General features: G+C 44.0%; 5 protein-coding genes across 5 annotated transcripts; 2 read left to right on the top strand and 3 right to left on the bottom strand.

Moving 5' to 3' along the window:
• Positions 1 to 4,419: 4,419 nt before the first annotated feature.
• si:ch211-161h7.8 (thiosulfate:glutathione sulfurtransferase) lies at positions 4,420 to 7,358 on the bottom strand. The gene is made up of 4 exons (XM_047023407.1): positions 6,997 to 7,358; positions 6,476 to 6,598; positions 6,012 to 6,174; positions 4,420 to 5,644 (listed from the first exon to the last, which is right to left on the bottom strand). Exons 1-4 carry the CDS (start codon positions 7,133 to 7,135, stop codon positions 5,590 to 5,592), a joined length of 480 nt encoding a protein of 159 aa, XP_046879363.1. The 5' UTR covers positions 7,136 to 7,358; the 3' UTR covers positions 4,420 to 5,589.
• Positions 7,359 to 7,580: 222 nt separating this feature from the next.
• On the top strand, positions 7,581 to 8,500 carry cst14a.2 (cystatin 14a, tandem duplicate 2). Its single transcript, XM_047023410.1, has 3 exons — positions 7,581 to 7,756; positions 7,915 to 8,016; positions 8,114 to 8,500. Exons 1-3 carry the CDS (start codon positions 7,691 to 7,693, stop codon positions 8,240 to 8,242), a joined length of 297 nt encoding a protein of 98 aa, XP_046879366.1. The 5' UTR covers positions 7,581 to 7,690; the 3' UTR covers positions 8,243 to 8,500.
• A 286-nt stretch (positions 8,501 to 8,786) lies between these two features.
• mix23 (mitochondrial matrix import factor 23) lies at positions 8,787 to 11,815 on the bottom strand. The gene is made up of 5 exons (XM_047023409.1): positions 11,741 to 11,815; positions 10,935 to 11,060; positions 10,625 to 10,771; positions 9,965 to 10,024; positions 8,787 to 9,337 (listed from the first exon to the last, which is right to left on the bottom strand). The coding sequence occupies exons 1-5, from the start codon at positions 11,789 to 11,791 to the stop codon at positions 9,287 to 9,289; spliced, it is 435 nt and encodes a 144-aa protein (XP_046879365.1). The 5' UTR covers positions 11,792 to 11,815; the 3' UTR covers positions 8,787 to 9,286.
• A 384-nt stretch (positions 11,816 to 12,199) lies between these two features.
• On the top strand, positions 12,200 to 16,199 carry fam162a (family with sequence similarity 162 member A). The gene is made up of 5 exons (XM_047023406.1): positions 12,200 to 12,371; positions 12,922 to 13,020; positions 13,871 to 13,982; positions 14,499 to 14,607; positions 14,954 to 16,199. The coding sequence occupies exons 1-5, from the start codon at positions 12,329 to 12,331 to the stop codon at positions 15,083 to 15,085; spliced, it is 495 nt and encodes a 164-aa protein (XP_046879362.1). The 5' UTR covers positions 12,200 to 12,328; the 3' UTR covers positions 15,086 to 16,199.
• A 164-nt stretch (positions 16,200 to 16,363) lies between these two features.
• Positions 16,364 to 23,031, bottom strand: kpna1 (karyopherin alpha 1 (importin alpha 5)). The gene is made up of 14 exons (XM_047023405.1): positions 22,886 to 23,031; positions 21,932 to 22,065; positions 21,588 to 21,701; positions 21,324 to 21,423; positions 21,119 to 21,213; positions 20,842 to 20,973; positions 20,202 to 20,290; positions 19,958 to 20,057; positions 19,633 to 19,796; positions 19,138 to 19,216; positions 18,889 to 19,014; positions 18,543 to 18,670; positions 18,135 to 18,310; positions 16,364 to 18,015 (listed from the first exon to the last, which is right to left on the bottom strand). Exons 2-14 carry the CDS (start codon positions 22,055 to 22,057, stop codon positions 17,828 to 17,830), a joined length of 1,617 nt encoding a protein of 538 aa, XP_046879361.1. The 5' UTR covers positions 22,058 to 22,065; positions 22,886 to 23,031; the 3' UTR covers positions 16,364 to 17,827.
• Between the last annotated feature and the right edge of the window lie 612 nt (positions 23,032 to 23,643).

Below are 23,643 nucleotides of genomic sequence, written 5' to 3'. Positions count from 1 at the left end.
GCATGGAGACAGAGAGATACACTGGGAATTGACATTAAGTGTTTCTACGTATTCTTATTATTATTATTATTATTATTATTATTACACATCTTCTTCTGCCATGGGAGTCTATGGCAGCCCCTAGAACCAATTGGTCAGAAGTTGTGAATTTTGGCACACTATTTGGGACCAGTCCCCTCATCAATTTCACCAAGTTTCATGTCTCCCATTCCAACCATCTAGCGCCACCAATGGGTCAAAGTTGAAAGTGTGTTTACACATGTTACTTTTAAACCATATGCCCCATTGTCCAAAATGAGGTATCGTTGGATTCCCTGGATCAAGACGAGTTCAACGCACTCTATGACATCATACCCAGTTCTATAGATTCTCCGCCATTTTGAATGTAAAGGAAAAGCGTTTTTTCGCTACTCCTCCTACAATTCTTGTCGAATCTTCTTCAAAATTGCCACAGATGATCTTCAGACCAAGCCTCACAAAAATTATCCCCTGGAGCTTTGATTTTCGCAACCGTTTGTTATATACAGCCACATCAAATCAAATTGATGTGGCTGAATTGATGTGGCCGCCATTTTGAATATAACGTTTTTTCGCTACCTCTCCTATAAGGTTTGTCCAATCTTCACCAAATTTGGCACAGATCATCTTCAGACCAAGCCACACAAAAGACATCACATGTTTTTTTGATTATCTAAACCTTTTGACTGGAACAGCCAAACAAAGTCGTCAACCAAGCCACCATAAACGAAGTGAGGTCATATCTCAGCACCTCTTTACTGCATTGACACCAAATTTGGTATAGGGACTAGGGACACTGTTCTAAAGAGGTCCAAAATAGGTCATGCCATTTCACCTCTAGGTGGCGCTGCAATCAGCAACATTTGGCACCATTTATCTTCAGATCAAGCCTCACAAAAGACATCACATGTTTTTTTGATTTTCTACACTTTTTGACTGGAACAGCCAATCAAAGTCATCAGCCAATCAAAGTCGTCAACCAAGCCACCATAAAAGAAGTGAGGTCATATCTCAGCACCTCTTTACTGCATTGACAACACATTTGGTATAGGGACTAGGGACCCTGTTCTAAAGAAGTCCAAAATAGGCCATGCCATTTCACCCCTAGGTGGCGCTGCAATAGGCAAAAATTTGGCACCATTTATCTTCAGACCAAGCCTCACAAAAGACATCACATGGCGTTTTGATTTCTGCAACCGTTTGTTAGTTAAAGCCAATCAAATTGAGCAACTGATCCGGAAAAAGGAAGTGAGGTATATCTTAGCCAAGCTTTGATGCATTGACTCCAAACTTGGTGTATGGACTCAAGGCCCTCTTATTAAGAGGTTTGAGACAGGTAGTGTCATTTGACCTCTAGGGGGCATTACAATAGGTAGGATTGTGTTTTGACCAATAACTGTTGATTTGTTTGGCGTATTTAAGCAATTCCTATGTCTCGTGATATCTTAGGAGATCCCGCGTCTGATGCATGTTAACGCGTGATACCAGACGAATTGATGAGGCCGCCATTTTGAATGAATGAATAAAACTTTTTTCCTTACTCCTACACAATGTATCCAATATTCACCAGATTTGGCACAGATTATCTTCAGACCACAATCACCTTGCCATGTAAAAATATGACTGAATTACAGCTGTTTAAAATCCGGCCAAATCTGACCATGCATGCCACAGGAGAAACGGCTTCCTTTTTGTATTCAGTAACTGTACACAGCAATTCCCAGTGCTGATAATGGCTCACTGGGATAGACTGGCTCCGTTGAAGTGCAAGGTCGTAGGTTCGAATCCAGGCAAAGTCTCAGGCATGTCATGATACTGGTTTATCTGTTTAGTGAAGCCAGGTATGTGACAGTAGCTGTCGAGCAGTATAATCATAATGGCCACGATAATGTTTCATTCTCAGGGGATTTATACTCATGAAGAATCCGATTTATTGTGCTTTGTAGATATAGTGAATCTACATCTAGCCAGTGCATCGGATTTCTTGCATCATAACTTCTGAACAGATTTGTCATAAATCACAAGATTGGTCTCTTCTGATTCTACGTGGCATACCAAGTCGAAATATATCACATTGTCCCGTGTCCACCATTTTGGGCGTCGGCCATTTGGAATTTTCATAAAAACATACTTTTTTGAACTCCTCGTTTGCCGTTGCTCCTATTTTCATGGACATGTAATCAAATCATTTTCAGACTACAATCACCTCGATTTGTCAAAATATGACTGAATTACAACTTTTTATACTTGGTTCAAATCTGACAACGCTTCCCACAGGAAAAACGGCTTACTTTTTTTTACATAGTAACTGAACACAGTAATTCCTTGCACTGAGAATAGCTCACTGGGATAAGACGGGTTCCTCTGAAGTGTAAGGTCATAAGTTCGAATCCAGCCAAAGTCATCACGCATGTCAGGATACTTGTTTATCTGTTTAGTGAAGCCAGGTATGCCACAGTAGCTGTCTAACAGTATAATCATAATGGTAATGATAATGTTTCAATCTCAGGGGATCTATACTCAAGAAGAGTCAGATTTATTGTGCTTTACAGATATGTGTCCTCTAACCTCTAGGGGGGCGATCCCATGTCTGACACATGTTAACTTGTGATACCAGCCAAATTGATGCCGCCATTTTCATTAATTAATAAAACGTTTTTGTCCTACTCAAAATGTATCAAATATTCACCAACTTTTACACAGATTATCTTCAGACCACAATCACATTGACATATCAAAATATAGGACTGAATTACAGCTGTTTAAACTTGGGACAAATCTGACAACCGCTTGCCACAGGAAAAATTCTTTATATTTTTACGCAGTCACTGAAATCTGATTTCCAGCACTGAGAATAGCTCACTAGGTTAAATTGGTGTCCTGGCAACGTCAGAGGTTCAAATCCAGCCAAAGCTGACAAGCTTGTCATGTCTCTGATTCTCTGTTTAGCGAGACTATAAGCCACTGCAAAGAAAGCCAGGTAAACCGCAGTCACTAGATGTCGAAAGTTTCTTCTGGGTCATCTGACCTGCTTGGCCACCACATTGCTGCTTGCAGCTATATTTATTATTGTATCTGTGTGACTGACTGAGACACCAGAATAACTAGTTTGAATGTGTGTGTGCTACACATAGAAAACAATAGTACCTCCCAGAGAAAAAGAAAGTGAATGAATTATCATGGCATGTGGACAGTCAGTGACTTTCTTATTTATACTTTAACAAAATCATTTTTTGAAGGGGCACAGCATTCCATTTGGGGAGACATTGCCCCCCAATGCCCCCCCTTGGAGCCCCCCCTGCCTGTACCTGCATCCTAATGGAGGGAACACGAGAGAAGGGGGGGGTTGTGGAAGAAATTGCGATTTCCTGTGTGCGTACATTATTCACTAATCAATAGAACTAGTCATTGGATTCTAGTTAGTATGTTCTCATGTATGCTATTATTAAGAATAGATTGTGTCTACGTGTCAGGGTTAATAGATGTTCGGGGTCAAGAAAAAGTGCTGGCTAAATGTTCCTTGTCATGGCTACAAGAGGAGCTCCAACTATGAACTCTCTAGTCTGAGTGGTCATGTGTTGGGAGCTGTGAATCTCTTTCTCTGAGACTGTTGTAACGTCATTACTGCCTGACTGTCACTATCTATGTTTACATTCTTGTGCCCTATAAAAGATGGTCCTCCGGCCTTCAGAGCGGAGAGAGACTTGATTGAGACCTAAGCCTGGTGTTGTGTTGTTATTTATTGTCAGAGGTCTGGTTTTCTCTCCCAATCTGCAGATTGATAATACTTATTGAAATCCATAACTCAACTGAACTTAGTCACTCCGTTTATGAAGAGACGGACTAAACACTTTCTTCATCAGGGTAAAGAAGGAGAGAGTGAGGTACAGAATGAGGGAAGGGGAAGGAAAGAGACAGTGCGAGGGAACGGGAAAGCAAAATAGGAGAGTAATACCTGGTGTGTGAGAGGTTTACATAAACAATGGTCCCTTACAATTAAATGTAATGTGTAATATGCATGCGGTGAACGATGTATTGAATATAATTGTGTGTATGGAAGGCGTGGCCGGGTCTAGGTCAGTGCCTGGTTCTGCAGGGGTCCTGCCAGCTCCGGGTCAGTGGGCCTCAGGTGGTTCAGCAGGAGTCTGATGACGGAATGGGTGTAAATCCTGACCTGGCCCGTCCGCGTAGGTCACCTGACCATGGGGGGAGCAGGGGGGGAGGTCACCTGACCATGGGGGGAGCAGGGGGGGAGGTCACCTGACCATGGGGGGAACAGGGGGGGAGGTCACCTGACCATGGGGGGAGCAGGGGGGGAGGTCACCTGACCATGGGGGGAGCAGGGGGGGAGGTCACCTGACCCCGGGGGGAACAGGGGGCAGGTCACCTGACCCTGGGGGGAACAGGGGGGGAAGAAACAGTCTGTCCAGCTGCTTAGGGAATCCCAGGGAATGGAACCATGAATCTTTCACGTCGTTTTGATGAAAATCAGTTCATTGACCCAAGATTTGTGTGGAATTCCAGAACATGAAATCTACCATCTCTGTCTAATAATATACTGCTGCATCATATGACTCCTTTCATTTTCATATTCACTTAGAAGTTACCGGTCAGTAAAATATACAAATGTAAACAGAGAGAACATTTAAGACTAAAACTATGTTGAAAAGGTCCTGAACCACAGCAACTGAAGGACACGAAGGTGAAAGGTACACAGGCCTGAACAGTACCCACAACAGGTGAGGTATAAAGGTGAGGTATACACACTCACAACTCAATGTTTCTTTCATCCTCACATTGCTACTCAGCTCTCTCCCTTTCCCTCGTATTCCATCTCTCTTTCTCCCATTTTCTCTCTTTCTTTTAAACATAACTGAGACCTTGAGCTGACTGTGTGCTTGACAGCTGTTTGCAGAGCCGTCACAAGATAAATAGCTGACCAGAATAACGAAGGTTTGACCCTCAATGACCATGCATACTGGCCCTTTAAGAACAGGCGTTTAACTGTGGTGTATACTTTTAGTTGGGAACACCTTTACCATGAGATCTATATGGGTAGTGTAAGACACTGCTGCCATCTATTGGCTCAAAGTTGAAATGACAGAAAGAGCCTTGAATTACCCAAACATGGACTTCAACCCTCCGTGTGTTTTCACACAGACATGTTCCAAAAACAAACAAGAAAGACACTAAAGGATGTGCTAGGATTTTTAGTTTCAATTGTATTATTTATCCATTTTTATCAAACCTCTTTCACGCACAGGGCCTTAAGGTTGCTCAGTAACTTCAGATTGTCAGAAGTAATACTTGTGTCACAAAAGCAATATTACAAATATTTCATATCTTGACTTAGGGTCAAACCTATTGTGCAAGTCAGGTTTAATGGGATCCTAAACCACTCGATTGCATTCAACTCTTTCAGTACCAAGCACACACCTTGTCAAAATCAGTAAGCAGTCATAAACGTAACTCAAAGATATATCAGAGGAAGTAGTATCAGATCTTGCAGTAACATCATCTGTTACAGGAACATAACAAACCTCCCTGAAAAGGCCGGTTATATGTGTGCCATCATTTGCCCTCTCTTTCCACCCACTCGCTGTAGCCCCCTTTATAATGTCTTGCTCTAAAAGAGAAAAGAAAACAGACATTGAAAACCAAAACAGTTAAGTAAAATACAGACCTACAAGCAATGAGGGAGGTCACAGGTATGGATGTAGCAGTGGTGTTTACCTAGTGAACCCCAGATTATAGGCAATGAGGGAGGTCACAGGTATGGATGTAGCAGTGGTGTTTACCTAGTGAACCCCAGATTATAGGCAATGAGGGAGGTCACAGGTATGGATGTAGCAGTGGTGTTTACCTAGTGAACCCCAGATTATAGGCAATGAGGGAGGTCACAGGTATGGATGTAGCAGTGGTGTTTACCTAGTGAACCCCAGATTATAGGCAATGAGGGAGGTCACAGGTATGGATGTAGCAGTGGTGTTTACCTAGTGAACCCCAGATTATAGGCAATGCCCAAGGCTTTGACACTCCTGTTTCCACTCTTGCAGTGAAAAACGATATTGTCATCGTCTTTCAGTGGAGCAGGCACCTGAAAGGTCTGCTTAAAGTGCCCAGGGGACAGCTTCAGAGATTCCTCCAGCTCACCCACTGAAACATGCATAAAAACATGACATATACACACACACAATAACACACAAATACACACAAACACAGATGTATATCATTTTTTTACATTTTACAATTAGTCATTTAGCAGACACTCTTATCCAGAGCGACTTACAATAAGTACAGGGACATTTCCCAGAGGAAAGTAGGGTGAAGTGCCTTGCCCAAGGACACAATGTCATTTGGCACAACCAGGAATCAAACTGGCAACCTTCTGATTACTATCCCGATTCCCTAACCACTTAGCCACCTGACTCCCTATATCACACACACACACACCTACATGGAATGTTCACAGCGTCAGGAATTCGACCAGCGAGATATTCATCGGGATTGCGGACATCAAACAACTGAATGTTGCGATTGGACAGCATATTCTTCAGCTGCTCATAGGACACCACTGATTCTGAAACCACAATATTACATTAACTATCATTGCATCACAACAGTTACATGCCAAATCATTGCACAGCCTACACTCACCATCCATCGCTGAAACAAGTTTATCCTGTCAGGTACAACACAATTCACCATAGAATTCTAGGAAGCCTGCTGAGCCCTTTATACAGTGTAACAGTTCAGAGGCTTCTAGTCTCACAGGTGGGTGGCCTATCGACCCTTTCCCAATACCATCCATTGTTGAGCGGTTACAAAGCAGGCTACAAATATACACATAGGCTCATTTACTAGAAGAGGCAGTCAAAACCCTCATAACATGATCTGCAGTATTTGAAGCTAGAGCGTATAGCCTAGCCAACAAAATACAAGGTATACCTTGTTCTAAAATGATCTAATAAACTTTACCGCTGTCGATCAAGGGTTTGCCAGACTTTGATGTCGACGTTCTAAAGCTCAGCCAGTGACCACACGAGCCGAGTGACAGACGGCTGGCAGTGTCGGCTGCTATAATTACTGTTCTCCGTGATAACAGGTAAGACAACATGTTAACTGGCTTGATAACAAACTACATGTAGGCTATTGAAGGGCTACTTTTATATTCCGCCCTCTATTGGCAGTGCTGGAATATAAAAATCGATAAATCTGTGTCGTTCAAATACGTATTTCAATTTCAACATGCATTCTGAAGTCCTGTCACAAGCACACCACTAATCAATTTTTGTGTTTTCATTTTTAGCTTAACATTTTGGGGAAACATTTTACCGAATAAACCATGTGAAATACAGTGGGGGAGTCCATATGTTTAAATCTAGTTCTATATTTCCTCATAATTCTTAAATAAACCATCCAGCTAGGACTATGAAATATGTCCCATGATATTAAATAACGTTTGCAGGAAATATTAAAATTTCCTTTGGTAAAAAGTTAACTATAGGCCATGGTATGTTCCAAATTCAAAATAATGGTATGTCCCAGAACGAGGGTCATGTGATCGCTACCCAAACGGAACTCCCAGATCAGGATAACAAATAAAAGCAGCATCTTTCTCTCTCACCATTACATTTTTTCGTCTTCTGTCGTTATTCCTTATTCAGCCAAAATGATGTGTGGAGGAACATCAGCTGCGGAAACAGCTACAGATGAAGTTCAAAAGATTTGTGATGAGGTAAGTTACTTTCGTCCAGGGCCCGTGCCTTTAATGGTATCTATTAGTTCCCTGAATGTTCTTTGAATAGATAACATATCCAGAGCCTTTTATTATTACTGCACAGATTGCAATGGGCTCAATATCAAACATTTCAACTAGCTATATTTTACGCACAGATGAAGCCGCATGCAGAGAAGAAAGCCGGAAAGAGTTTTGACACCTTCACAGCTAAATCGTTCAAGACGCAGGTTGTGGCCGGTACAAACTACTTTATTAAGGTAAGGAGACGTAGAGTTTATGATCTGGATAGGATGCGTGTTGTGTCGTATTTCACGTAGCTACCTACTTCCTCAAATGTATCGTTTTTGGTTCTAGGTCCATGTTGGGGGAGAAGACCATGTTCACCTGCGCGTGTACAAGACGCTTCCTCATGCAGGAGGAAAACTGGATCTGACGAGCCTGCAGGATTCCAAATCCCACCAGGATCCCATTGAGTTTTTCTGAATAAGTGATCTACGTCTTCAAGTAGACCTGATCCCCTCCAGTGCCTGGTTGTTTTACTCTGATTTTTTATGATTCGTTATAAAATTATATCTGGGATCATGTTTTTTTCTTCCTAATTTCTCTGTGTAGAAATGTATATTAAAAAGTTAGTTTCATATTCAAACATGATTGTGTGTGTGTAATCATATTAGCAGTTTGATTGGATGACAACTTTTTGTAACACAGCCAATAAAATAAATTAAAGAAACTTACTTTAAATTCTGTGTTTTGGATTTTTGTGAATTTTTGTAAATTTTGTGTTTTGAAGGAATGTTAAGCGGTCACTTCTCCTTTTCAAAAACCACAAGTTCTAAAATATGCTGGGCTGCACACTCATAAGCAGCTGACGATTACTCATCGTGGCTGGTGAACATCAGATTCCTTCACATCACGCCCTTCTATGACTACAACCAGTGAGAACCTGTTGTGTGTGTGTTTAGCAATGTAAACCTGAGAGAACCGCAATGTAAACCTGAGAGAACCGCAATTACACACACATTACTAAAGGATCTGGAATGACCAGACCACTGTTCAAGGATTAGGACACAGTACACACATGTTCAAGACACATTGGAGACAGTGATTCAGTCAGATTATGTTGAGTCCTTTGCAGTGAGGAATTGATCACCTTTTTAGTCATAGTATGGATGTTGGTCATGGGGTCAAACAAACACTGTTTACAACTTAATATGGCTAAAAAAAACAGCCTCATATTTTACTCCATGAATACCATTGGATAACAATGAATGCACTTAAAAAGTCTCTGTTTGGGGGATGTTTGTTAGAAAATAAACACAATCATGGCTCTTTCCTTTACATTGGTAATTATGCATCGACACGGTAACACAAGTGTCCTGATCGTCGTGGGCAACAACTGAAATGAGGCAGTGCTGGTCGGATGACAGAGGCCCGTCTGTCTGGACAGCAGCACCCTGCTGGTTCTGTCTCCAGTCCTGGTGCAGCCAACTGGATCTGCGTCTTGTCCCAGGAAACCAAAATAGGCAATCACTTAACCTTAGGAGGAGTGTAGTGGATACGGCACCTTTCACTGAACACCTGAGATGTACAGGAGAAAAGGAAGATGGGACAATGAAGGAAGTTCATGGATCGTTTTTTATGCTGCAAGCTGTTCTGATTACCGCAGCACAACCCTTGGGTTAGTATGCTTTAATTTACAGAAGATAAGAGACCCTTTGTACAACTGTGTTCCACACGTGTAGATAGGTGTGCGTGTGAAAAGGAGTATGGAATGTCCACTCCCTTCAAAAACCACCAGTTCCAAGACTGGGCTGGCTACATACTGTACAACATCTGAAGAGAGACTGTCTTCTCTTTTCTTTCCCCACTAGGAGGTGGAACACGTCTATACGTTTAAATAGATTAAAGTAAAGCAAATAAGAGACCATTGTGTGCATGTGTGCTTTTGGGGAAGAGATCATGTTAGATGTAGAATTTGTGTGTGCGTGTGTGTGTGTGTTTGAGAAAAGGAGTATGGAATGTGGGGACCTCCCTTTTCTTTTGAAAACCACCAGATTTAGGCTGAGCAGATGACAGTGACTTCCTTAACCTCTTTCACTACTAGGAGTTACAATATGTCTACGCGTACAAATACGATCCGATTTACTGACAAGAATGCAGGCCAAACCGTACAAGACCCAGCAGAGAACAGAAATGCCCTCTCACCTTCAGACTTCTATCATTGACGACCTCTTCAACATTCAGCTCTGATTGCATCAGTTTTAACTAGAGGAGAGAAAAAAAAAAGTTGGTTCAGCTTTGTCTTCGAGTAGGACTTACATGCATGTTTTAATTATTTAACCGGATAAAACTTCATGCATACACATAGTATATACTGGATTTTCTTCTCCATCTGCCGTAATCATTCACTCAAGGTGTGCTCTTTGCTTCAGCTTTCCGTCTAACTGAGAATGTCTTCTGTAGGCTACTGAAAGTTTATCTTTCATGTATAACTGAAATGATTTACATCTATCCGTGTGTAATGCACACACATCTACATGTAAGACCACAGATACATGTAATGGAAAACGTCAATCAAACCTTTTAACCAGGTTTTTTTTAATCATATGCAGCAGATTCAGTTACAATCTAAAAGTGTTCAACAATATGTATGCCAGCTTTTCCAGTGAGCTTTCTCAAACGCATGTGCAAGTGATTCATCTGAGTATGTGTTCACATATGAGTGAGCATAGAATATGTATGCATGAGCCATTCACTTGCAGTGATGAGAAACAAGCCTCACAGGGCCCCTCGTACTTGTCAAACTCATACTAATCCGTCACGAATGCCTCTGCTGCACTCTAGCGGTGATCAAACTCGTCTTACCTTGGTCTGCTCCTTCCTGAGTTGTTTGACGAGGGTCAGGTTGTCACGGTCCCTTCCTCTCTCCTCTCGCAGCTGCCCCACCACCTCTGAGGTCTGGGCTATACAGCTCTTGATGGCTCTGTCTCGGCTCAGATGGCCCTTCATCATCTACCAGACAGACGACACAACATACAGGAACAAGGTTACAGCGTGTTAAAAGAAACCAAGAGGACAAACGGTGATCTCAAAATGTTAAGCACGAGAAAATATCATACACCATGAACAAACACACACGGCACACGCTCGTGAAGAGCAGGGTAATTACACTCACAGACTCATAAAGTTGTTTGCATGTCTGTGTGGCGTCGACCTTGCCCGAGAAAGACACTGTTGGCACTGTGGTGTTGAGGGCATGGACAATCCTGTCATCGACGGTGCGCATCACTTTCAGCACCTCCTGGTAAGCACAGAGATACAGGAATAAGGAGCTGCGCATTTGAGTGAGTACCAATCCATATTGCATAAGCATTATTAGCTTAACCTATGCATTATTCGCACATCACCTTGGAAAAAGTATCTGCTTCATGAATAGAATGTGAAAACATGGTTGGTACAGGAAGGAAAGAAGTTTGAAAAGTAAAATGGAACTAGCTAGGGGACTGCATTCACTATGTGAATAACACTGGCTGTTTCTGTGTCCGTGATTTGAATGAATCTGTGAGACTGACTGACGTGGCTCTTGGAACTAGTCTAGTCACGGAAACTACACCAACTTAGGTTGCAAGTTTTCATAAATATAGCACGGTGGTTTCTTGTGATCTGCTATAATGACCTAAAGATATTATCGTGATGCAATAATAAACACAGTCTACAAGCTGTACGAGATCTCAGCTATCCTTATTAAAGACATCAACCAACATGCTGAACTTATTGTCATTACTCTGTTTACATATAATGCACATTGAACCCTGTGTAACTGTCTGCTCCGCAGCAAAGAGAAGGGGTCACTAATTCAATCTCACCGTGATCCACACCATAGAGAACGAGACCTGCCCATTTGCTTTGAGTGTCGATTCAGGAAAATGCAATTTCATGATATAGTATCTGTAAGCGAGACTTTTTACACAATCATATTACCTGAAACATTGAAAAGTCCTCACAGTTTAAAGTTTCATTGGGCGCCGCCATAGTGGATAAACAGGTCCTGCACGCTTACAAAATTTATGTATGTCTTTTGTCAATGCCTGAACGAAAACATTTAATTATATTATCTATAGAAATTAATTTTGGTGCTTGCGGTGTTTCTGTTCATATTATGACGGCGATTTAATATAAATTGTGCAAACTAACCTCATAAAATACAAAGGTGTGAACGTACGTATTTATGGGTATAAATAAACACATATGGCACATTTTTCATGTGTTTAATTCTTTGTAATTACAACTATATAATTTTATGTATTGAAGTATATATGTGAATATAACGGTATTATCTCTCATGTGAACATCAACACGAAGCACCCAGTCTGTGTGTGGAAGGTTATGTGCGTCAGAAGCAGAATTAAGCAGGCATGTAGCTAAACTTCCAAAGGTCCTTAGACTGCAGCGACAGCTCACTTTGGTGTTTTGGAACGGTATGAAAGGTTGACATTCAACAGCCAAAGAACTTTGGATTTCACACCTTCATGGCTTAACGGATTGTGGCATAAACTACTGCTTTTTAATATGAACTTCATCAGATCTCGCATTGCCACTGGGACGTTGATTGGTGAGTAACTTAGTTGTATTGTTTTCGTATTTTTGCGGTTTTCATAGTTTTTGCTATCTAGCTAGGCTTCTGAAGCTGGCTCACGTGTGAGGGTTGTTCAAATTAAACCAGGTCGTATTATAAGCGTATTAACACTTTAGATATCGTTTGATCGTCATCGTCGTATAGTAGGCCTACAACTCGTAGTTAGGTTTCTTGATGTTTGGGCATACGTGCTGTCGTTGTGGGCCAAGAGTAAAGGGGGGTGTGTTCCTCGATTGGAATGACCTATTCTATTTACAACTATAATAATACTTTTAATAACAATAATGTAAGCATTTGGAGAATGCTTGTATCCAAAACAATGTACATGAGGATTTTAATTTGCAAAGATACAGACTTATAACTATCCCCACTGTATTGCCTGCTAAGATAGTCTGGGCGTGGGCGTTTACCTATTCTTTACAAATGGAACCGCTGTCAACAAACAACTAATAACAATAGTTGTACCAGGAGAGCAGAATAAGAACTCAGGATTTGGGTATCTGTTATCACGATGTTTTTCCACCAGGTCAGTGGCGCGGACATGCGCTGGAGCATGGGGGTGTTCGGAAGATGTGTAACAAACCTCAGGAGGGGCACTCTGAGGTGCCTGCAGTACCAGCACAAGGTAGGACAAACACACAAACACAAAATAATCTAAATAACAATCACACACTTCTGTAGAGATCCTAGTTGGGGATGAGTTGAAGTGAGCTGAGTTAAAGAGATCCTGATCTCTCCCAATTCCAAATATAGCCCCCATTTCCTCTGAGGGTCCATTCCAATAGACGCACTGGAAGCCTGAGGATGAAAGGGACAAAGTTCGGGAGCATTTTGTAGTTGCTCTAGGATTCAGTACTAACTTGACTGGACTCAGTGGGACTTTAGTGTTGTAAATTGGATAAAACAGAGGAGAGTTGATTGTTTTTGTAAAGATGAATAAACAGCATTTAGCCAGATTATCATCTCAGCACAGCTATTTAGGAAATGGAAGAGGCTTCCAAGAACAGATTATTAAAGATAACATAACTCTGTAATGTTGGCAAGCACTGAATGTGATCCTCTTAATTGGCACTGTAGTGATAGTGCAGCTCTCTGATTGGGCCACATGGGTGCATGAGTGAGGTTGTTCTACAACAACATCCCTCAAACATAATCATATTACCGGAAACATTGAAAAGTCCTCAGTAGTTTAAAGTTTCCTTGGGCGCTCCATAGTGGATTAACAGGTCCAGCACGCTACAGTAGTAACCAAGGGAACGTTTCCTGTCCCTGAGGATGAGAAACAGGGAAGTGAGGTCATCACAGGGTGGAAGTTAATGGCTGGAGCGTGTGAAACATACACAATATCTTAATCTATGTTTATCGCACGGGATGTGAATCTACTCTTTGTATACAGTACACTTGGGTCAGTGGAACATGCATGGTTTTAGTTACCTTCTTCATTGTGTGTGCTCTGTTTCCCCCCCCCCCCCCAGCACCCCGTCCTGGGTTCAAGCTACCCGGCTACAGACCATCCAACATGGACAGGAAGATCCTAGTCTGGTCCGGGCGCTTCAAGACCCCCAACCAGATCCCAGAGCTTGTGTCGTAAGTGACTGTTCACTGTTTACACCAGACGTCCCAGCACACCCACCTCTGGTTGGCTATTTATACCAAGTGACATCATTGCCGTGCTATCTGCCAGCTAATTGGATGAGTGTTGTTACCGGGGGGGGGGGGGGGGGGGGGGACACACACAACTGTTGTTGTTCAAACCAAATCTGTCCGAAGGCTAAGATAATTTGGGACGTCTGCCATCTGGGAGAAGATCTAAGAAGATCTGTTGGTTTGATTTAGAGCAGCACTCTGTCCCAAACAGTCAGTCTGTCCCAAACAGTCAGTCTGTCCCAAACAAACAGTCAGTCTGTCCCAAACAGTCAGTCTGTCCCAAACAGTCAGTCTGTCCCAAACAGTCCTCCTCCCCAGACTGTCTCACAGCCACACCTCATACTTTCTTCTTATTAAACAGTAAAACACACCCTCCCATGAAACGTACTGCATGTTGTAAAGTTTTTCATTTGTGACTTTATTGGATTGAGATAACATTTGATATACCTCACACAGGTTCGAGATGCTTGATGCGGCCAGGAACAAAGTCCGAGTAAAGGCCTGCTACATAATGATGGCGGTCACCATCGGAGCCTGTCTAGTCACAGTCATCTTGGGAAAGCGGGTGAGCTTTAACAGGCAATAGAGAAACACAGTGATGTCAGTGTGCTCTCATGCATGCGAGTGTGTACATGCTATTCTCCATGTTCACGTGTTGATAGAAATGTCCTGGGTTGGATGGATTTACCCTCCTCCTCCTCCTTTAGAAGTGAGTTGAGTACATGACTCGAAGGGTCCATGGTCTAGCATGTGTTACAGTTCATTTGTGTTGTCTTAGTGTTCACCTCGGGTCAGTTCTGAAAGGAAAATGTTCAAATGAAAGTAATAACTGAGCTTGACGATGTCTCAACTGAGTCATCCTGGGCTCGGTTTTCTCCTGCCTGAGTGTCTCTTCCTCTGCCCCTTCCCAGGCCGCTGGCAGACATGAGTCTCTGACCTCTCAGAACATGGAGAAGAAAGCGAGATGGAGAGAAGAGATACAGAAGGAGAAGGACACAGCAGCAGCCCTAGAAGCAGCTAGCCTGACCGTAAAGGCTCAGTGAGAGGGACTGGATGAGAACGACCACACCTCCACCTGTCCCCCAACACTACACTCTTGTGTCCCACTGTTGTAGTCCCATCCTCTGGGCTGATGGTTGGTACGGTAGCCTGTGGTACTGGGGACTCCATTTCTCTTGTAACGTAGCATCGCACAGGAATTGAGCAGAGAGATTTGGTATTTCGTTTTGGTTCAATTACTTACACCCTAGATCCCCTATCTATTTCAAAAGAATGTATGAGAGGTCAGTTGTATACAATAACTCATTTTATAGAGAAATCTTTACTGAGTATATGTATTTGGTTTAGAGCATCTCACCCACACAATGGAAGTATGCCAAATGTTCATTGCTTTTTTCATCCATAATTTGTGTTTGATAATTTGGTCTAAATTGTCTGGAAGTGCTGTTTTTGTTTTGGGATTTTGCTGACATAATGAAAGCACTCACTCATTTTTCTGAATATAGCTTATGTGACTGTCCAAACCATCCTTATTTCTCTCTCATGCTCCTCTATGTAAATGCCTTAAATGTATCCATATTTATCCTAGCAAGAAAGTAAAACTTTAGTTTAGAATGTGATAAGTGTTAAGGATGATTTGGTCCATTCTGGCAGTACCACTAAGCCAGCAAAGACTGTAGGTGTTTGGAAGGCTGGAATTTCAGTCAGGATGGCTAAATCATGACTCAAGGTACACCCATATACATTGTGCACTTCAAATGTACAACATGGCTTATTTTCAGGTAAGTACATTGGAAAGTGGATCATGGACGGGTCCTCGTGTACATGCCAGATCACTCCCTTTAGCTTCATCCTTACCTGAATGGAGTGTCCTGACACTGAGCAGTGTACAAACCTCTGTCTGTTGTAAAGCCATTCAAATGATTGTGAAAATCTAAGTCCTGTTAAAGTAGTTCTGATTAAGTTTGATGGCACCGTGTTAGAATCAAAGAGGTTTAACTTGAATGAGACAAGTTCACGACAAGTTCATGAAACAGCATTTATGCAAATGGCATAACATAGGACAGTTACACAAACTTAATACGACTGCAGTATTGAACATGAAGAGCTAGTAATCAATGGAGGAATCTGACAAAATAAAGAACTTGGTAAACAATCTTTCAGCCTTGGTGACTAATAAATTGCTAGTATTCAATTTGAATTTAAATATCTCTATTCTCTGCTTCGTTTTCGTAAGAGATTAATTTGGCACCTCCGGTACTGACAGGTTTTACCCCAAATTAAAGCAAATCATGTTTTCAAAGAACTCAGTTTTTTTTAAAAACTCTGTTGTACAATCACATCGTTGGATTAGGTTGGTGTACTTATTTGGCATGATCAAACTGGAGACAGAACAGTATCTCAATAGCCAATACCCCAAAGACTAGCGGAATTTTAAGATTTCTTGAAATGGTGGAATTCTAAGTGCCTTGAGACATTGTCGAGCTGAAGTGAAACAACTAGTTCATTAGTTATAGTCCCAACTGAGTATTTACACCTCACTTCCTGAGGAGGGGAAAGAGCCATTGTGAACCAATGACAAGTGAGCTCTAAAAACTTCTGAAAGATTTTGAATGAACAGGTGAAATTCCTGAACTAAAGTGCAGCAAATTAAATGGAATTGCGGATTTAGGTTTTCAAAGTTCCCATGATCTGTTGGACAGGTTCACGGAAATAAATAGTTTTATTTTGTCTGGTCTACGTCCGTCCATTTGTCTCAGTGCGAGGGAAGACTCCAATTCCCATGATTCCATGGGGTATTTGTATCACACCAGAGGCAGGAGCCAGCCCAAACTCTTAGGGTGGAGCCTGCAATACAGATGGAGGGAGTCCCACCACTGTAGAAAGGAATGCATGATATGGGGACTGGAAGGGTAAAACAAGCCAGGTTAGTCACAAAAACAGGCTCCACCCCTCACAACCACTGGTTAAACTCCTATTAAGTCAATCCATGGTGACCAATCAATGGCCAAAAAGAGGGCAAAGTAACCTCCTTTTTAGTCGTTTTTAAGTGCCTTCAGTAGAAGTCATTCAGTTAGGTTTGGACTGGCCACATCACGCCGCTGGGGGCGGGTCAGTCCATTGACCACGGTCGAGACACGGTTGTGTGGTCACACAGTCTCACGGTCAGTCCAGTGTTTGGATTGGATGCTGGTTGGGGGGGGGTTTGGCACATCCGCGTGTGCCTTTTCTCAGTCGTTGATGCAGTTTAGTCAGACAAACAGCTTGGCTGTACCTACTCCCATCTCCTCCGGGTCTGGGTCAGGTCATGGTCTGGGAATGTGGTCGTGGACAGGTTGTTTTCTCTTTCTTTTCTCTCCATATGGTAACGAGCCAGTTAGGGTGAAGGGGCAGTTTGGTATCCTCTGAATGAGGGAGGGTGGGAGGGGGCTGAGGGGAGCAGAAGGAGGAGGAGGAGGAGGAGAGAGGGTTGTTGTTGCTGTGCTGCTGAACAATGAAGCGTGTAAGTGTGAGCTCGGAGAAGACTTAAGAGCACGACAGCGAAAACCTTCACCAACTGGCTGACAGGACTGCAAGGACTCTGCCTGCGTTGCACGCACACACGTGCTCTGGAAATATTACACTTCTAGTAATCATGATAATGATTAAATCAATCTCTCTTAGGGGAGTTGGGGGTGTGGGGGAGGTAAGGGGGGAGGGGCTGGGGGGGATCTGAGGCAGAGGGCAGAGAGAGGGGCAGGGGCGTGTGCCAGGGTGAGGGGTTTGAGGGAGAGAGGTGTTGAAGATTATAGCTGGAAGCCCTCCATTGGGGCCTCGCACTGCTGGAAGAGGAACTGTTGCTGCTGCAGGTCGACGGCCGGGGCCAGGGACGGGTCCTCATCCTCGGGGCTGAAGTAGCGCTCGATCAGGTCGAAAGCCTTCTGGTAGATCTCCTGGTTCTCGTGGCCCTGTAGAAACTCCAGCTTGTCCAGACCTGGAGTGGAGGCGGAACACAAGGGCCGTCAAGACCAACCCCGGGTCTGTGTGCTGTCAAATATCCTGTCCTTCCTTTATTTTTAGAGAAGCTACCAGCTAGGCTGGATGTGTGCGTACCGTAGGCCTCCTCTAGGAGAGCACAGTATGGGTTGATGCCCCCGCCCCTCTTGGCCTCAAGTTCTCCCAGCCTCAGGATGTTCTCCAGCCCGTTCAGGGCCACCTGGACGATCTTAGAGTCCATCAGCGTCAGGAGGTCACACAGAGGCTTGATACAGCCCAGCTCCACAAGGTGCCTGCAGAGAGAACACACAGACACACACACAGACACAGAAGATTTTAGTTTGATAACCTGAATGAATTACAAGGCGGTGAACGACACCTGGACAGACTGCAGTTTGAGAGCAGGCGTGGTGGCTCCTGGCCTGGGGGCTCCTGGCCTGGGGGCTCCTGGCCTGGGGGCTCCTGGCCTGGGGGCTCCTGGCCTGGGGGCTCCTGGCCTGGGGGCTCCTGGCCTTGGGGCTGTACCTGATCTGCTCCGCAGAGCCTCCTGAGGTAGCGTTGGTGATGGCCCAGGCTGCTTCCTTCCGGGTGCGGAACTCTGCCACTTGGAGAATATTGATCATGGGGGGCAGCAGCCCTGCATCCATCACCATCTACAGGCCAGGAGGGGGGGAGGGGGGGGAAAGAGGGAGGAGGGGGACGCAAAAAGCAACAGATTCAAGGAGAGTTAGCTCTTGGAAGCAGACTAACTTGAATGAAAACAAGCTGTGACCACGTAGACGGTCACCAACCAAACGAGTGACGGAGTTATAGAGCTGCTGGTCGCAGGAAATGAAAACATTAAAAGAAACATAAAAGCACACACACGTACCTGTATCTGAGCACGGTTCCCTGCAGTGATGTTGGAGATGGTCCAACAGGCCTCCTTCTTGATGGACTCCTTAGGACTGCTGAGGAGGTGGAGCAGAGACTGGAGGGCGGAGCAGTTCAGGATCACCTGGAGAGAGCGCGCACACACACACACACTGTGAAACAACAACAACACACAAGACAAATGCTGGCCAGACCAGCAGTGAGCTGCTCTGAATGCAAGCAGGACGTTCACGTCTGCGGTCTTTACCTGTGTCTGGAGGTCGTCTCCTGTGACGATGTTTCCCACGGCTCGCAGGGCTGGTGACACCACCTTGTAGTCAGCGTGTCTGAAATGACACCACAAGAGGCATCGCAGGGTTAGGTCAATGTCTGTAGCATAGAGAGGTGTGTGTGTGTGTGAGGATGGTGACTGAGTGATGCGTGTGTGTGTGTGCGTGTGTGTGTGTGGTGACTGAGTGATGCGTGTGTGTGTGTGCGTGTGTGTGTGTGGTGACTGAGTGATGCGTGTGTGTGTGTGTGTGTGTGGATGCTGACTGAGTGATGCGTGTGTGTGTGTGTGCGTGTGTGTGTGGATGCTGACTGAGTGATGCGTGTGTGTGTGTGCGTGTGTGTGTGTGGATGCTGACTGAGTGATGTGTGTGTGTGTGTGGATGCTGACTGAGTGATGCGTGTGTGTGTGTGTGTGTGTGTGGTGACTGAGTGATGCGTGTGTGTGGTGACTGAGTGATGCGTGTGACCTTACAGCAGCAGCTCCACCAGGCGGCGGCAGACCCCAGAGTCTATGACGGCCTGGATCTTGTCATTGGGGCCATCTGATAGGTAGGAGAGAGCCCAGCACGCATCCGCAAGGATGTCCGTGTCGTTGACAAACAGCAGCCACGACAGCACACTGAGACATGGAGACACCTGGAGGAAGAGGGGGTGGGGGAGAGGGTGGAGGAAGAGAACATCTATTGTTTTGTGTGTTGGTCTGCTGTTGCCACAGTCCTAGTTTAGAGACATCAAGATGGTGATGCGGGAGGTGGGTCCTGTTTGTTACCGTAGCGATGTCAAAGGTGGGACGTTACCTTGGCGAAGTCCGGGGGAGGGTTCTTCCCTCGACAGAGGTTGGAGAGCGCCCACACTGCGTTCCTCATCATGGTGAGACGATTCTGCTTGGCCAACAACCTGGCAGAGAGAGAGAAGCCACAGGTATTGATCTATCAAAGAACATAGTTCACCTGATAACGGCCTGTTATCAAACTTGAAACCCCCCAAAAAACATCAAGGCGTGAAGATTTCAAACAAGGGAGATGGTAGTTGAGTACTTACTGTACTAGAGAGGGCAGGATGTTGCAGTCCACTACATAGTCTCTGCACTCTGTGCTGTCTCCTGCTATGTTCCCCAGGGCCCACACCGCCTGCAGCGACAGCAACACACAGCGTCACAAGAACATTCAGAGTGTATCAAAAACAATGTGGTACAGCGACAATCCAAAACCAGAGGCACACTCAAACATTCCTCTCCACACACACTGGTATTCAACACAGCTCCATGCGCAACAACACACACAGAGGAGACGGGTGTGTGTTTTGCGATTAAATGTGTAACAGGACTCAGATGGCAGTGTTTCCCCTAGGTTTACAGCTTTTGTGGGGTGGGGGGGTGGGCATGTCATTTCTGTCCCAATGACAGAAATGACATGCCGTCATGTAAATAAGATAAACAAACTATATGGCCTTATGTTATTTAATAAAAGAGCAAGCTATTTACCTGTTTTATAGGAAAGGTAACTTTAAATGACTTATTTTGTGATCTGGCGCTATATAATTTATGGTTTATATAATATAGTTTATCAACTTGACCTTCCAGGGGGGGGGGGGGGGGTGTTGGGGGGGCGCCCCCCTAATATAATGGTAGGGGAAACACTGGATGGGAGAGAGAGGGCCTTCCCAGATGTATGTGACGTACCTGTTCCTGGACGTCCTCGAAGTCGGAGCTGAGCATCTCTATGAAGACGGGCACGGCTCCAGCCTGGATGACCACGCGGGTCTGGTGGGACGTCCCTGAGGCGATGTTGGTCAGGACCCACGCTGCCTCAAACTGGACACACACACACACACCCAATGAACAATCACTACTTGAATGGTCATACATCCACAGACATTGCTACAGATATGTGTGTGTGTGTATGTAAAGTGCAACATTTTGCCCACAGACTGAATCAAAACAGGTTGCGTGAATCTACCTGCAAAGTGCAGTTTTCCCTCCTCTTAAGGAACTCCACAAAGCGCTCCACAACTCCACTGGTGGCGATGACCTCATCGATGGGTGGGTTGGGCTCTGTGTGACGGATTCGACAACAGTGAGAGACTGGGCATGCAAGGGTCAGAGTGACGCCTGTGGTGAGGTCGGCACCCATACAGAGGCAAGGGCACAGCCGGCATTCTTACCTTTAGATAGCAGCTTCCTGAAGCGCTGTGTTGCCATTAGCTGTTGTTCAGGAGAACTCGAGAAGATCATCTGGGTCATGTCCTCTGAAATCACTCCTCCCTGGAGAGAGAGAGAGAGAGAGAGAGAGAGAGAGAGAGAGAGAGAGATGGACAGAGAATTGTGAGAATCAAGCACTAGTCAAATCAGAAATAAGCATAGCTTTATCGATTGATGTTAAGCAATGTGTGCGCGTGTGTCTGTCTCCAATTGTTCACACTACTCACAGTGAGGGGGTCCATGTTATTAGCCTGGGACTCTAAGTAACCGCTGTCACCCATGCTGTCCTCCTCCACGGTTCCATCCTCCTCCACCGTTGCAACATTCCTCCTCTTGAACAGCTTTACGAGAGAACCAGCTCAGATCGTTATGCTTGTTAATCGTTCAAGTCCATACAGCAACAAAGACACACAGCCTCATCACGCTTTGGCAGATGTCTACAGAGAACTGCAGGTTGCCCGGCAACGATGTCATACTTCACCTATGCTGTGATCCTACTCTGTAGATCCCCATGGGAACGTAGGGAAGGGAATGATGGTAATGTAACAACATGTGGCTTTCTTAGGCTCACCTGTTCATCTTTCTTCTGTTTACGGAGTTGTAATCCCTCCTCCTCTCTCCTCCTCCTCATCTCGTCTGTGTTGAGCGACTTATTCTTGTAGCTCTTGAGCCGTGCATTGTCTTTACCCTGACTCATTCTGTAGTCTGGAAGTAGGCAATGAGTTATTTAAAGAGGGGTTAAATTATGGGGAAAAAATATATAGTATGACCAAAGTATGAAAATAATGCTTGGAAGTAATGGATGTGACTGCATGGACTTACTTTCAGTGGCTTCACAATAATAGCTAGACTAATGATTGTCTCGAATAAACGCTAGCTAGACTAGCAATAAGAGGAAATGTAATTATGTCAACTATCCAGACAGCTACTTCTAAATGTACAGCTCGCTACACAACGTTGCCAGTAGAGCAAAATTGGCTAGCTAGACTTGACAAGTAAAAGACAACCAACATGTAGCTAAACCGCTTTAATCGGCGAATGTCCGATTTAACCGCGTTGTTGTAATTAAAGCGCTGTAACGTTGGCCCAGCAAAGCAGCTGGTAAAGGCTGTTTGAAGATATAGCTAGCCTGATATAGGCTAAAGCTATTTTAGCAACTAATGTTATTGTCGGTATGTAGCGTTAGCTAACCCAGTTTGAGTATCCAGGACTGACCTATGGTGAATTGAGTCGCTGCTGCTGGGCAAGTGGTGGGTCGAAACCCCCCTAACCGTCTGTCATGCGCCGGATTGTGAACAAATAACAACAAACGAAGGCAACAATTCTACTTGAGCATAATTTCACGTCGTCGATATTAGCTCTAGCTATTTGACGACCACCGAAGCTAACCTAACGACTGGCATACTTAGAAAGGTACATAAAAGGTCTAAACAATTTATTACTCGTTTTTGAACACAATGTAAATAGGACCTTAGATGCCGTAAATAATATCTGGTTCTTAATAACCTTGATACGTTTTACTGACCTGTATAATTTGGGTATAATAATCCCCCAATTCGCTAGGCCACCACTCCTACAGCCACCGCCGGTTGAAGTACTGCGCATGTGCACTTGTTTATTCCTCTCAAACAAACGCAGATCATCTACGAAGTCCATGGTTATTTAGAGTAATACTAAGAAATTACGTGTTTTAAGAAAACATTTTATGGTGCCACCTACTTTGCCCATGTTTTGCATTGCATCAATGCAAAACGAGTGCATTGAGTGCACTCATTAAATGACTAAGAGAAGTTACTCATTTATGAATAAGAGGATCTTATTAAATGAAGAGAGTGATGCAAAAATAGGTGGCACCAGAACACGTTTTCTTATCTCTGGAGTTACAGAAGTGTCCTGGATTTGTATCTGCATTTTATGGATACACATTGTTTACACAGTGCTGTTCAAAATTAGGTTGTAGTTTTTGTAAGGGTTTTTGCTAGGATGAAAGTTTGAAATTGTAATAGCCTACTATGACATTGGTCTTAACATTTCCCTTGCATGCAGCTTTTTCTGATGCCTTTGAGTGTCATTTTAAGCTTAGTCCTAATATTATACTGAACTGCACAATTTGTTAACCCTAACCCTATAGCACAATGTGTGTATGTAGCCTAAATGCTAAACAACAAGCTGCTGTAATGCTTGACGTGTATTATTCAGATAGATATTATCATGCACTATGGTTTAGAACATGACGTGTTTGTATGGCATGAGCTGCACATGCAGACATCTTGTGCACCTGGC

The sequence above is a fragment of the Hypomesus transpacificus genome, chromosome 8, assembly GCF_021917145.1.
Source record: "Hypomesus transpacificus isolate Combined female chromosome 8, fHypTra1, whole genome shotgun sequence".
In the NCBI taxonomy this organism is placed as follows: domain Eukaryota; kingdom Metazoa; phylum Chordata; class Actinopteri; order Osmeriformes; family Osmeridae; genus Hypomesus; species Hypomesus transpacificus.
The sequence above is the reverse complement of the archived record's forward strand: the minus strand, read 5'-3'. Positions and strand labels throughout refer to the sequence as shown.

Excerpts from the sequence above, each read along its gene's own strand:
- si:ch211-161h7.8 (XM_047023407.1), bottom strand. The coding sequence starts at position 7,135 with ATGTTGTCTTACCTGTTATCACGGAGAACAGTAATTATAGCAGCCGAC. Across the intron at positions 6,599-6,996 it reads CAAACCCTTGATCGACAGCG|AATCAGTGGTGTCCTATGAG; the intron begins GTAAAGTTTATT and ends TTGTGGTTTCAG. Across the intron at positions 6,175-6,475 it reads TGACGCTGTGAACATTCCAT|TGGGTGAGCTGGAGGAATCT; the intron begins GTAGGTGTGTGT and ends TGCATGTTTCAG.
- cst14a.2 (XM_047023410.1), top strand. The coding sequence starts at position 7,691 with ATGATGTGTGGAGGAACATCAGCTGCGGAAACAGCTACAGATGAAGTT. Across the intron at positions 7,757-7,914 it reads TTCAAAAGATTTGTGATGAG|ATGAAGCCGCATGCAGAGAA; the intron begins GTAAGTTACTTT and ends TTTTACGCACAG. Across the intron at positions 8,017-8,113 it reads GTACAAACTACTTTATTAAG|GTCCATGTTGGGGGAGAAGA; the intron begins GTAAGGAGACGT and ends TTTTGGTTCTAG.
- mix23 (XM_047023409.1), bottom strand. The coding sequence starts at position 11,791 with ATGGCGGCGCCCAATGAAACTTTAAACTGTGAGGACTTTTCAATGTTT. Across the intron at positions 11,061-11,740 it reads AGGACTTTTCAATGTTTCAG|GAGGTGCTGAAAGTGATGCG; the intron begins GTAATATGATTG and ends TGTGCTTACCAG. Across the intron at positions 10,772-10,934 it reads GCAAACAACTTTATGAGTCT|ATGATGAAGGGCCATCTGAG; the intron begins GTGAGTGTAATT and ends TCTGTCTGGTAG.
- fam162a (XM_047023406.1), top strand. The coding sequence starts at position 12,329 with ATGAACTTCATCAGATCTCGCATTGCCACTGGGACGTTGATTG. Across the intron at positions 12,372-12,921 it reads TGCCACTGGGACGTTGATTG|GTCAGTGGCGCGGACATGCG; the intron begins GTGAGTAACTTA and ends TTTTTCCACCAG. Across the intron at positions 13,021-13,870 it reads GCCTGCAGTACCAGCACAAG|CACCCCGTCCTGGGTTCAAG; the intron begins GTAGGACAAACA and ends CCCCCCCCCCAG.
- kpna1 (XM_047023405.1), bottom strand. The coding sequence starts at position 22,057 with ATGAGTCAGGGTAAAGACAATGCACGGCTCAAGAGCTACAAGAATAAG. Across the intron at positions 19,797-19,957 it reads CTCCCCCGGACTTCGCCAAG|GTGTCTCCATGTCTCAGTGT; the intron begins GTAACGTCCCAC and ends CTCTTCCTCCAG. Across the intron at positions 18,311-18,542 it reads GGCTCTGCGGAGCAGATCAG|GCACCTTGTGGAGCTGGGCT; the intron begins GTACAGCCCCAA and ends TTCTCTCTGCAG.